Raw genomic sequence first — 13663 nt, forward strand, 5'->3', positions numbered from 1 at the left:
GAAGCCATTGTCAGGCAGTTTCTAATTTGGTGAATACAGACAAACTAGTATTTGCCCTACATTATCCTTTATAAGTTTAAGAGGTCCAATAGTCAATTTTCAGACTTTGTGCTCAAAAATTATTCTGTTTTTTAACTTTAAGATCATACTTATTCTTCAACCTTACTTTCATACTCTTATTAAAGATGATCTCTCAGCTATGGTTAAACTCCAATTGGTACATTTGTGTCTAGGTAGTTCTTTATGAGTTAAATGATTTGATAATACTAAACTTTTCTGACATGGAGTGCTAAGCATGATAGGGCTCTCTCAGTGGGAGTTTGACAGAGAAAGTTCGCGCCTGCTGTATCTGATTTTCCAATTATCATTTAAAGTAGATGAAGAGCTAAAGGTTGCGTATGGCTACAATTTCCTAACCAATATTCTCTGCAAGCATCACACCTCCCTGAAAAGGATCCAATCAAGCTGTCCACTTTTTACTATCAACAGATATAAATGTCCAAATAGTTAAAAAAAAATTTCTTTGAAGAAAGGTTCTACAAATTTCTCTAAGCTGAGATATTACTTAGATGAATCTGTGAGCTAAAGAAATATCTGATATCAATATTGCTTTCTCTCAATGAAGCACTTTGTGAAGTAGAATCCCTACAATGCAGATAGAGGCCACTTGGCCGATCGAGTCTGCACCAACCCTCCAAACAGCATTCCACCCTATCCCTCTAACCCTGCATTTCCCATGGCTAATCCACCTGGCCTACACCTCCTTAAACACCAAGGGGCAATTCCCCATGACCAATCCACCTGAACTGCACACCTTTGAACTGTGGCACCTGTGCCACCCCAGATATCCTGAAGTTGCAAAAGGCATTAGATAAATGCAAGATTGTTCTTTTCATCTGTCTTCTAGTACACAAAAGGAGTGAGACTTTGTAACTTAGTGAGATGTGACAGTTAAGTACATTTAATAACTGCTTTTACTATAGTTAGGAATTAAAGACGGGATAATTGATTAATTCCTTCAAGTCCCAGTTATGACATATTTTATTATCTTCTCCTGCAGTTTGGGACACTACGAAATAATATATTGATAATGGATAAGTATAGAGCAATACACTATTAAATTATTTTTTGTCTGACTTATATTAAATTTCTCACATACCATTAAAGTGCTGACTCACTTAACTACTACAGCACATTAATGCTGCATTAAAGATTTCATCTTGAAAGTACTTTGTAGAAAATTCAATTAGATTTATTTGTTTAGGAAATGTTGCAACTAAACTGTGACATTTTGTATTAAGCACTTACATATGCAAAGAATTTAGGATTTTTACTTTCCAGTCTTTCATAAATATTTCCATGACTAGATGCTAAAGCTAGACCCCAATCATACAGGATGTGGTATCGACCTTATGAGATATCGAACATGGACCTCAAGAGAATATCAAGTACAGACTCAACATTAATAATAGAGGCATGGTCGTAATCTTTTTCTCAATAATTTCCTACTGGTCACTAGCGGGGGATAATCAATGGATAAGTTCTAATCACTAACTTTGGTGCAGAGTATTACTATCATACATTTCACAGGAGAAACAAGTCTAAGAGAGATACAGTGCCATTTTAACCATTGCCTGCAATAAAGCACAACTGATTGAAAATGCACAAGTTGTTCATATTATGGATTAATTCAATTCTTTTTGTTCTTGCTTTAGGAAGAATTTCAAGGACCAGGTGGAATTCAAAGTCGAGGTTATTTTATGTTTAGGGTATGTATCAAAATCTGTAAACATTGACTGATACAACAATCCTGCAAATCTCTCAACATTTGCATCCAAATTTAGATAAATTAAAGCACTGGATTGTGCTCAGTGGGGGAGATGCATTGGAATGGAGCATGGGCTGAAAACAATGTTATAATTTGGCAACATAATTTTATTGATTCATCAGAACTTTCAATGAAAAAATGTGCAATAACATGTGATCAAAGTATATGCACAATAGGTTTTCTGATAATTCTGATATAAAAGTTCTTTTTATTGATATAATTCATCAAAGTTTGAGTCAATGGTGTATATTAGTGGACTCTTAACATACAGACTATTGAGTTGAGTCTGGCTGTCTTCAACTAACACAGTGACAGGGAGTCTCAGGGGTACTATGGTTACAATTTGCTATAGACAATTTATTATTTGTTCTATATACTTTTTCTAGCCACGTAATGGAAGAAGATCGTCTAGTTCTCGTTAACAGGTACTTTTCCTCAAATCAGTAATCTAATCTCAGGTATTCGAATGATAGTTACAAAGTGATCATTCAAATCATTTACAAACTTTATTTGTCACGATCGAGTTATTCTGTTTTCTTTATTGTCATTTTCTAGTGCAGATCAAAAATTTATTTCCGTAATTCAGGATATATATATTGTTTACACTCTTAGCTTTGTTTTTCTGTTGGCGATAAAATGTAATGTTGATTTCTGTTTCTGAATTCATAGCAACTTCTAGTTGCTTGATAATTGATATTGTGCTGTGTCTAACTTGGGATCATTGGTCCATTACATTGAATGATAGAAAATATTTCAGTTCCTTCTGCTATCTATTGGCAAGGCTTTTATGGGAATAGGTTGACTTTGTATTAAAGTGGGACGTGGGCATTGCTGGCTAGCCAGCATTTATTGTCCGTCCCTCGCTGCCTCCGAGAAGATGGTAGAGAGCTGCCTTCTTGAACCCTTGCAGTCTTGTGCTGTATGTAGACCCACAATTCCCTTAGGAGGCAAATTCCCTGGGTGAATCTTGCTGTTGCTTTATAGCCCTCCTGATGTTTATTTCCCTTCTTGGGGACATAAAAATTGTGACCAATGTTAAACAGGTTGCCTATTCACTACCATCCTTTTAAAATGCATTACCAAGTAAAATGTACCACCAATCTCTTTCAAAATGCTTGCATCTAAAACTACCCTTAATTTTTTGCCTTTTCACATCCCTAAATATGACTTCTGCCCTGCTTATTTCACTCCTCGGAATTTTTAAAATATTTGTTCACAACTACTTCACTCTTTGTTAAGATATTTCTTTCCACATTTACCTTAGTTATTCTACTCATATATTATCTCTTGTTTCTCACTTTTTTACAACAAGAAAACTAATGAATGGTGCACTTTATACCTGGAAGACTGGAATACAAGGACACGGGAGTTACGCTGCAGTTATACAAAATCCCATTTAGACTCGACTTTGCAGTATTGTTAGCAGATCTGGGCACCACATCTTAGGAAGGATATATTGGTCTTGGAGAGAGTACAATGTAGATTTACAAGAATAGTACTTGGACTTCAGGTGTTAAGTTATGAGAAGAGATTACACAAACTAGGTCTGCTTTCTCGAGAACTTGGAAAGTTAATGAGTGATCTGATCAAAATTTTCAGGATATTAAGGGGACAAGATGGGGTAAATAAAGGTAAATTATTTCCACTGGTGGGGATTCGAAAACTGGGTTTCATTGTTTGAGAACTAGGGCCAGACTATTAGGAAAGTTGTTGGGAAGCACTTCTATACAAAAAATGTGGTAGATGTTTCAAAGTCTCTTGCACAAATGGCAGTGGATGCTGGATCAGTTATTCACTTTAGATCTGAGATAGATAAATTTTCTAAAGCAAAGGAAATATGGGATATGGGCCAGGTATATGGGGTTAGGCCACAGAGCAGCCTTGATCTTACGGAATGGTGAAACAGGCTGATGGACTGTATGGCCTACTCCTGTTCCTATATTCCACTTCATTTTATGCAGATGCCCCACTTAAGCACTAAACTGAACATTTAGAACAGTGGACAGGTAAAAACCTCTTTGTATAGAGAACTGGACGCTGTGAATTTTAATTTTATTGATTCTGGTGTCTGACGAGAATGTCATATAGAGCAAGAATATCAAACTTATATTCCTTTCCTATGCACCTAAAGAATAAGATCAAAAAAAGCCGATGAAGTAGGAACAGAGATAGATTATTGATCCTGCTCTGCCATTGAATAAAAGTGTGGCCTTGACTCTACTTGGCTGCTTGCCACAAATCTTAAACTTCTTAATCATCAAAAATCTATCCAACTCAGTACTGAATATAAAATCAGGAAATTGATGGAAAAACTCAGCAAGTCTGGCAGATATTCTTGAAGAAGGGAAACTGGACTCAAAACATGAACTCTGCATTCTCTCCACAGATGCTGCCAGACCTTCTGAGTCTTTCCAGCAAGTTTTGATTTTATTTCAGATTTCCAGCATCTACAGTTCTTTGACTTTTTTTGTTCAGCCTTGAGTATATTCAGTGATCTAACCTCCATTGCTGGCTAGAGAGAAATTCTCAAAACACTTCTCATCATCTCAGCTTTAAATGAGAGGCCCCTTATTTTTAAAATGTGACACCATGTTCTAGACTCCCCATGAGAAGATCTTGTTAGTTTTCTTTTCAAGCTCTCCTCTTAATCTTATATTTTTAATAGGGTACCTCCTATTTGTCTAAACTTGAATAAGCATGGCCCATCCTGCTCAAACTTTCCTCAGAAGATACTCCTTTAAACCCCTACACTTTCCTAATACCCAATTATTTCCATGATTAGTGCTAAAGAATTTGGAGTCTTTGTGTTTACAGCAGGCAAAAGCATGCAACACGAATTTAAGCAAAGTGGGAATATGCAGCTTCAGGCCTCTCAAATGACTTATAGAATCTGAAAGCAAAAGCATGCACCAGAAATGTAGCCTATGCCTATTTTAATCATTGTGTAAGGAAACGCAGCAAAATCAAAGGATCATATAAGTTAAGAGATAACAAGGTGTAAAGCTGGATAAACACAGCAGGCCAAGCAGCATCAGAGGAGCAGGAAAGCTGATGTTTCGGGTCTGGACCCTTCTTCAGAATTGGGGGAGGGGAAGGGGATTCTGAAATAAATAGAGAGAGAGGGGGAGGCGGATGGAAGATGGATAAAGAAGCAGATAGGTGGAGAGGAGATGGACAGATCAAAGAGGTGGGGATGGAGCCAGTAAAGGTGAGTGTAGGTGGGGAGTTAGCGGGCGGATTGGTCAGTCCAGGGAAGACGGACAGGTCAAAGAGGCGGGAATGAGGCTGGAAGGTAGGAGGTGGGGGTGGGTGTTGAGGTGGGAGGAGTGGATAGGTGGGAGAAAGGACGGACAGGTTAGGGAGGCAGGGAGGAGTTGGGCCGGTTTTGGGATGCGGTCGGGGGCAGGGAGATTTTGAAGCTTGTGAAGTCCACATTGATACCATTGGGCTGCAGGGTTCCCAAGCGAAATATGAGGTGCTGTTCCTGCAACCTCCGGGTGAATTGTTGTGGCACTGGAGGAGGCCCAGGATGGACATGTCGTCCAAGGAGTGGGAGGGGGAGTTGAAATGGTTCACGACTGGGAGGTGCAGTCGTTTGTCACGAACCGAGTGTAGGTGTTCCACAAAGCAGTCTCCAAGCCTCCGCTTGGATGTCAGTATGGCGTACTAACCTCTACATCGCCGAGGCCAGGCGCCAGCTCTCTGACACCTCCTCCTACCACCCCCTTGATCATGACCCCACCCCCGACCACCAAAACATCATCTCCCAGACCATCCACAACCTCATCACTTCAGGTGACCTCCTACCCACAGCCTCCAACCTCATCGTTCCCCAACCCCGCACCGCCCATTTCTATCTCCTTCCCAAAATCCACAAACCTGACTGCCCTGGTCGACCCATTGTCTCCGCCTGCTCCTGCCCCACCGAACTTATCTCCACTTATCTCAACTCCATTTTCTCCCCACTGGTCCAGGAACTCCCCATCTATGTCTGTGATACCACCCACGCCTTCCACCTCCTCCAAAACTTCCGATTCCCTGGTACCCAACACCTCATCTTCACCATGGACGTGTAGTCCCTATATACTTGCATTCCCCATGCAGATGGCCTAAAGGCCCTCCGCTTCTTCCTGTCCCGCAGGCCCGACCAGTCCCCCTCCACTGACACCCTTGTTCACTTAGCTGAACTCGTCCTCGCCCTTAACAACTTCTCCTTCAATTCCTCCCACTTCCTACAGACAAAGGGGGTGGCCACGGGTACCCGCATGGGCCCAAGCTATGCCTGCCTCTTTGTAGGTTACGTGGAACAATCCCTCTTCCGAAGTTACACTGGCCCTATCTCCCACCTCTTCCTCCGTTATATCGATGACCGTATCGGCGCCGCCTCGTGTTCCCACAAGGAGTTCGAATAGTTCATTCACTTCACTAATACCTTCCACCCCAATCTTAAGTTTACCTGGACCATCTCCGATACCACTCTCTCCTTCCTGAGCCTCTCTGTTTCCATCTCTGGCAACCACCCGGAAACCGATATCCATTTCAAGCCTACCGACTCCCACAGCTACCTAGAGTACACCTCCTCTCACCCACCTTCCTGTAAAAATGCCATCCCCTATTCCCAATTCCTTTGCCTCTGCCGCATCTGCTCCCGAGATGAGGCATTCCACTCCGGGACATCCCGGATGTCCTCATTTTTCAAGGAACACAACTTCCCCTCCACAGTGGTCGAAAACGCCCTCAACCATGTCTCTTGTGTTTCCCGCAACTCATCCCTCACACCCCCTCCCCGCAATAACAACAAAAACAGAATCCCCCTCGTCCTCACGTACCACCCCACCAACCTCCGGATCCAACGCATCATCCTCCGGCACTTCTGCCACCTGCAATCTGACCCCACTACCAAGGACATTTTTCTCTCCGCAACCTTATCCGCCTTCCGGGGGGACCACTCTCTCTGTGACTCCCTTGCTGACTTCACACTCCCCACCACACCCAGCACTTTTCCCTGCAACCGTAGGAAGTGCTACACCTGCCCCTACACATTCCCCCTCAATCCCATCCCAGACCCTAAGAAAATCTTTCACATCAACCAGATGTTCATCTGCACATCTGCTAATGTGGTATACTGTATCCGCTGTTCCCGATGTGGCCACCTCTACATCGGGGAAACCAAGCAGAGGCTTGGAGATTACTTTGTGGAACACCTACGCTCGGTTCGCGACAAACAACTGCACCTCCCAGTCGCGAACCATTTCAACTCCCCCTCCCACTCCTTGGACGACATGTCCATCCTGGCCCTCCTCCAGTGCCACAACGATGCCACCTGAAGGTTGCAGGAACTGCATCTCATATTTCGCTTGGGAACCCTGCAGCCCAATGGTATCAATGTGGACTTCACAAGCTTCAAAATGTCCCTACCCCCGACCGCATCCCAAAACCAGCCCAGCTCATCCCTGCCTCCTTAATCTGTCCATCCTTTCTCCCACCTATCCCCTCCTCCCACCTGAAACCCCACCCCCACCTCCTACCTACCAGCCTCATCCCCTCCTCCTTGACCTGTCCGTCTTCCCTGGACTGACCAATCCCCATCCTAACTCCCCACCTACACTCACCTTTACTGGCTCCATCCCCATCTCCTTGACCTGTCTGTCTCCTCTCCACCTATCTGCTCCTTTATCCATCTTCCATCCGCCTCCCCCTCTCTTTCTATTTATTTCAGAATCCCCTTCCCCACCCCCATTTCTGAAGAAGGGCCTAGACCTGAAACATCAGCTTTCCTGCTCCTCTGATGCTGCTTGGCCTGCTGTGTTCATTCAGCTCTACACCTTGTTATCTCAGATTCTCCAGCATCAGCAGTTCCTGCTATCTCTGAATCATATAAGTTAAGTCCTTTTGGCTCTTAGGGACAGCAGGTAGTTATATTAAACATTGTCTGGCTGCCATTTTTTTGGAAAATAACCAATGGAACCCAAAGTTGACAGGACTGCAGCTGTGATTATATTTCTGCAACCATTTCCTGGCACCAGACCACGTTTCCAGGATTCTAAATTAGTGACCTAAATGCACAAATATAGATGAGTTTACATCAAGTCAGGTAGAAGGCGCATCACCTAACTAATTTGCAGGGATGGCCAGGGGCAGGTAAACTGACCCACAAATCTCTTTCAATGCAATCCAGTACTTTACATATCTTGTTTATTGGAGTAAAGCATTGATCTGATAGTTTTGTAGGTTTAACCACCAAATAACCCCAGATTAAATTCTTGATAACATAGTGCAGCATTGTTCAATCTAATACACAATTCTCCTTTAGCTCCTTACCCCCATAATAATTATTTTACATTTATCTACTATGGACCAGTATGAATTGCACCTGCTACCTATTAAACATGGTGTCTGTCAAATTCTTAGGAAGGAACACTCAAGAAACTGCCACTTGCTGCTGTAATGTGACTGCTTTATGTTCTGACTCCCTCTGCTGGCACATTGCATGTGCTCCTTCAGATCAGGATGTGGAACTGACGGTGTTGGACTGGGGTGGACAAGGTCAGAAATCACCCGACACCAGGTTATAGTCCAACGGATTTATTTGAAAACACAAACTTCCAGAGTGTAGCCCCTTCATCAGGTGGTGCAAAAGAAGCACACAGAACACAAAATTTATAAGTAAAAGATCAAAGGGTCATATGCATATGAATCAATTAAAACCTTCTAACTGATTAAAGATTTAACAGCATCCTAGGTTTGTTTAATACATCCTCATCAGTTGTGTGACCCTTTGATCTTTTACTTATAAATTCTGTGTTCTGTGTGCTTCTTTCTCATTTCACCTGATGAAGGGGCTATGCTCTGGAAGTTTGTGTTTTCAAATAAACCTGTTGGACTATAACCTGGTGTTTTGTGATTTCTGAGCTTCAGATCAGTATAGAGGACTCAAATTAACAATATAATACAGTACATCCCTCCCCCTCTTGATAAATGAGATGCACATTTTCTTTATCATGAATCAATAATCCAAATAAAAATATGTCGTCTCATTGAAAATAGTAGTCAAACATAATTTTAACATTCAACTTCACCAGTGTATTATATCAATAATCTTTATCACCATTTCCTTTTCTTAAAATTTATATGTGGTACAGAATTTATGCTTAGTCATGTAGAATAAGATAAAAGATTTGCTTGGATTGAAAGTAGTTTACTTTGCAGCAAAATCGCTTAATCATGATGGGCATAGGAACTGAGTCTGACATCAGGTTTTGTCTCATTTGGCTCATGTTCTCCATTTGCAATATTTAAATCAGGCTCCAAGCTCACGAATTTTGTTTTCAGTGCTTTGAACAATGACATGTTCTTGGTGATGATTTATGAATCATGTTTAACAATGGTCATTGATCCTTTTCTATTGACCACAATAAATGACTGTTTGCTTTCCAACACGACCCACCATATTTCACAAACACTCCATCTTGTGGTTTTCATGACATAGCTTTGACTTTCATCTTATACTTTGTGTTAACTTTCATGTGATCCCTCTGTTCTCAATCATACTTGTATGCCTATTGATCATTAGTTATGGGAGATAGCTCTGGGAAAATGTGTGGGTGCTGGATGTATGATGTTGAGTGTAGCTGGACACCTTTCAGAAGTCACATGGAGAATTGCTTGCAAAGCCAAAATTGCAAAGAAAATGCTTCAACTTCTGCTTCCACAGCTTACTCACAGCACTTTATTCAAGGTGTGTATGAACGTCTTAACTTATACATTAGTTCTCAGCCATCAGGGTGCTTTTTCAATGATTGAATCCACATGGTTTGTGAAATTTCTGAACACACCCCTGTTGAGTGGGAGAATATTGTCACTTCTCACTGTCAAAGGGACTCCAAATAAAGTGAAAATCTGGTCAAGCTTTAGAATTACTACTTCCATTGAGATAGACATTACTATTTCTACAACTGGGAATCATCAGTGATAACAAACAAATGTTTGCCCATGAGAAAATCTGTGAAGTCAACATGAACTTCGTTCCTTTGGTGAACAAGTTGACATGTTGAATGGATCACGAAGATTTAATATTTAATTGCTTGACACAGTCAGTACCAAATTAATATTGTGGTCAAATCCAGGAACCATACCCTGTCCTGAAGGAATTGTTTGGTTTTGACAATTCCCCGGTGACCTTCATGTAGTATATCTACAATACATTCCCTCCGGGATAGCAGATTGTCAATGCTGTTGCTTTGTAACACAAGACTGGTGAGCTCATTTCAAACATTGTGAAGATCTTGCATGTGAGAGGCTTTGCTTGTAGACAGGCTATCATTAGCTATTATACATTGTTGGGATGCTTCATCTTGTTTTATTGCTGCTGTGATGTCAGCTAGTTTTGGTGAATTTGACACCATATTTTGGCCTACATAGTTAAAGACGTTGTTCAGTAATCTTTTCCACATGACTATTAGAAATGATTGCTGCCAATGGATATTGTGAAAGGCATTGTGTTGGCTTCAGTTTGCCTGGCTGACACTCAAAATGAAATTCATTCTCTTGCAATTTAAATATTCAATGCTGTATTTAAGCGGATGGTTTCTCATGTGGATTGTCAAACAAGACTACTTGTAGTCTGTAATCAATTATATCTTTATACTGACTTCCATAAAAATAGAGATAAAAATGTGAAATACCCAATGCGATCAACAAACACTGCTGCCTCGATTTGCGAATATTCTTCAATGATTTTAGCGGTCTGTTGACACTGTGACAATTGATGTGTTTCCAATGTTGTCTCTCTGTATAAAAACTGCACTAACCCCACCAGGCTCACAGCCATCTGCAGCTGCGTATTTTCTTTCGGGCCAATAGAGGAATTTGTGCAACTTGCACATAACCGCTGGTTGATCCAGTATACAGCCTGTTTTGAACAATTTAGTCAACTCCAACTTTGAAAGTTCTTATGTTGGATCACAGGCAGAAACAGACAACATAACAAGGTCAGGATTGAAATGACCCCTAACAGACTCCAGACTTTCTATGCAATCACAGCATCTGCAAATTTGCAGTAACTTCAGTTTCGATTAGATGATAATCCATTAGACTCTACGACCAAAAATGCTGTTTCTATTTTCATTCAAAAAGCACTTATTTTTATGCAGTGTATGGTTAGATTTTCTAAGATATTGTAGACAGGCATGTGGGTGTATTGGCACTTCACTTTCAGTGTGATTTTAGTTGAGAATGTCATCATTAGCATTCAGCAAGCCTTCAAGTCCATGCAGAAGAATTCAGCTGCTAAATTAACTTCAAAGTTGAGCTTCTTGTTTAAACAAAGTTTTCATTGTGAACAAAGAGCACTGTTTTCTTTCATTCAGTGACAGTTTACATGCCAGCTCAGCTTTGACACACAGTGCCTGCAAAGTGATACATGTACAATCACTGGAATAGTGCAGTTAGGGAACCTGCAATCCTTGTGACACCAATCCACCTGCATATCTCTGGCATATAACTAGCTGTCCATAAATAGGAAGTCTCTGTCACTCCCCTCATGCAACAACGGATAGTAAACTGTATGACATTGCAAATATCTCCAGTTCCAGACTGAAAGGAGCCTGATGCTTAAAACCCCAGGCCATGTCAAGGATATTGGAATCCTGAATGCCCAGTGACAGGCAGTGCTATTGTCAGAGGCTATATGTTTGTGGATAAACTAATAATTGGTGATGGGATATCAGCTTTTCAAGAGTTATTTCACAGCTAGCCATAACTTGTGCCAGTTACTTTGTGTGTGTGTGTGTTTTTTTAACAACCTTCACACATTTGCTTGAGTAATCTTCTTGCAATAAGCTAGTTCTTTCTTTGTTACTTAACAAACCTGGCTGACTTGTTTCTGACATTGAGCTAAATTTGACAATCTCACCTCCACTTTTAAATTCAAAGCTTTTCTGACTAGAGGAAGAGTGGGACATGACAGGAATCCATTCAACCTTCCTAATCGAGTTGTAACAGTCACAGCAAAAACCAGTAGAAATCCATCAGCCACAGACCCATAAATAGTTGATGATCCCTTTCAGTAGAGTTGGTGGGAGACCTTTTCTGCTACGTGTGTGTCCAGCCATGTGTCATGAACTGTAAAATGGCAGAACCAGTGTCAATGGTATTACAGGTGAATTGATGCTGTGATCTATTTGTGCTGCGTAATTATTTCAGGTCTCACTGTGCTTGGTCCACATCCTCCCCAATATGGCAACTCACACAATCACATCAGGAGCATTCCTCTGCTGAAGATGCCATTTGGTCCTTCAATGGCATTCAAAATGTCCAAGCAACTCAGAGCTACGGATGCACATTTCGAACTGATAACGTGTCCAGAGCATCATCTTCTAATCTACTTAGCGTCATCTAGTCATACAGCACAGAAATGGGTCCCTCCACCCAAATTGCCCATGAACAAAGAAAATTACAGCAGAGGAACAGGCCCTTCCACCCTCCAAGCCTGCACCAACATGCTGCCCGTCACAACTAAAACCCCCTACCCTTCCAGGGACCGTATCCCACTATTCCCATCCAATTCATGTACTTGTTAGGATGCCCTATAAAAGTGACTATAGTACCTGCTTCTGCTACCTCCCCCGAAAGCGAGTTCCAGGCACCCACTACCCTCTGTGTAAAAAACTTGCCCCGTACATCACCTTTAAACCTTATCCTCTCACCTTAAACCTTAAAGGATTGTGTTGTACCAGTGAATATCATTTTAAATTCAGTGTCGTAATGAGTCTGTATGGGCTAGATAGTTTGAAAACTTATCTCCAGTGATAGGGAATATTTACTGTGTAACTATTACAATAATTTCACTTTTCAGGAAGACGAACATCTGCAGCAATGATTGACAAACATGGTGAAAATGGTGTATAGACAGCAATGTACAAGCAGCTATGCCTACACCTTTCTATACTGGCCTGTTTAATTGCTTAGTTTTGTCTTTCAAATACTGTGCATGCTAACTTACTGTGCTTCGTTAAAAAATTGTTGTTTTCCTTATGAATTGCACCAGTAGAATTGAAAGTAAACGAGTGAAATATTCCTGTGCGTGTTAGTAAATTATGGCTTAACTACGATTAGTGTGTAAATATCACTTAAAGGCCAAACATTGATGTAATATGCTGCAGGTTACCACATGCCATTCTCACCCTCTCTGTTTATGACAGTATCACTACATGTACAAGTTAAATTAAAATTCTTCGTAAGGGTTTTGTGTTTGCTTTTTTCTTAAGAAATTCCCTGATTTGATCATTCATTCTTTAAAAGTACTGTGAAATCTCCACAGTGTTTCATTCTATGCCACAATGAACATACTATTACTTGCAATGAAGAAGTTATGAGGACAATTCTCTTATTCACCCATCTGTGGCTCTCCTCCAATTGCAATGAGATTCTGGGTCATCTACAAAAGACTTTGGTTCTTTTCCCCATGATAAACCCTAATCTGTAGTGACACTGTTCCTCAAACAGTTGTAAGAAGGTTAGCTACAGTGGACAAATATGAACTCTCCTCCTACACTCTTTGAGTCCACTCCCAGCCACTAAAACTCAACCCCCTATAATTTATGAATGAGAGGCAATGTTATGACAACTTCTGGATTGCTGCCAATTATTGATATTTCCAAACAGATTGAAAGTTGTTTTCTTTCATCAAATTGCATTGCTTATTAACTATATATTAATTGGGTATTTCATTGCATTTAATATGGTGAACATTAATTTGGGCCTCAATGTGCTTATATATATTAGCCGGCTAAAACTCTGTTAGAGATGCCCAATGTGTAATGTGTTTCTCTATAA

At 40.9% G+C, this 13663-nt stretch overlaps 1 protein-coding gene across 1 annotated transcript in view; it reads left to right on the plus strand.

The window, feature by feature from the left end:
* nmu (neuromedin U) overlaps positions 1–12781 on the plus strand; it is a 29695-nt gene extending 16914 nt beyond the window's left edge. Inside the window, 3 exon segments of the mRNA XM_048594650.1 lie at positions 1716–1769; positions 2215–2253; positions 12684–12781. Of these exon segments, the coding sequence (XP_048450607.1) occupies positions 1716–1769; positions 2215–2250 (90 nt within the window). The 3' untranslated portion in view covers positions 2251–2253; positions 12684–12781.
* The last annotated feature ends 882 nt before the right edge of the window (positions 12782–13663 follow it).

The sequence above is a fragment of the Rhincodon typus genome, chromosome 1 (genome assembly GCF_021869965.1).
Source record: "Rhincodon typus isolate 14 chromosome 1, sRhiTyp1.1, whole genome shotgun sequence".
Taxonomy (NCBI): domain Eukaryota; kingdom Metazoa; phylum Chordata; class Chondrichthyes; order Orectolobiformes; family Rhincodontidae; genus Rhincodon; species Rhincodon typus.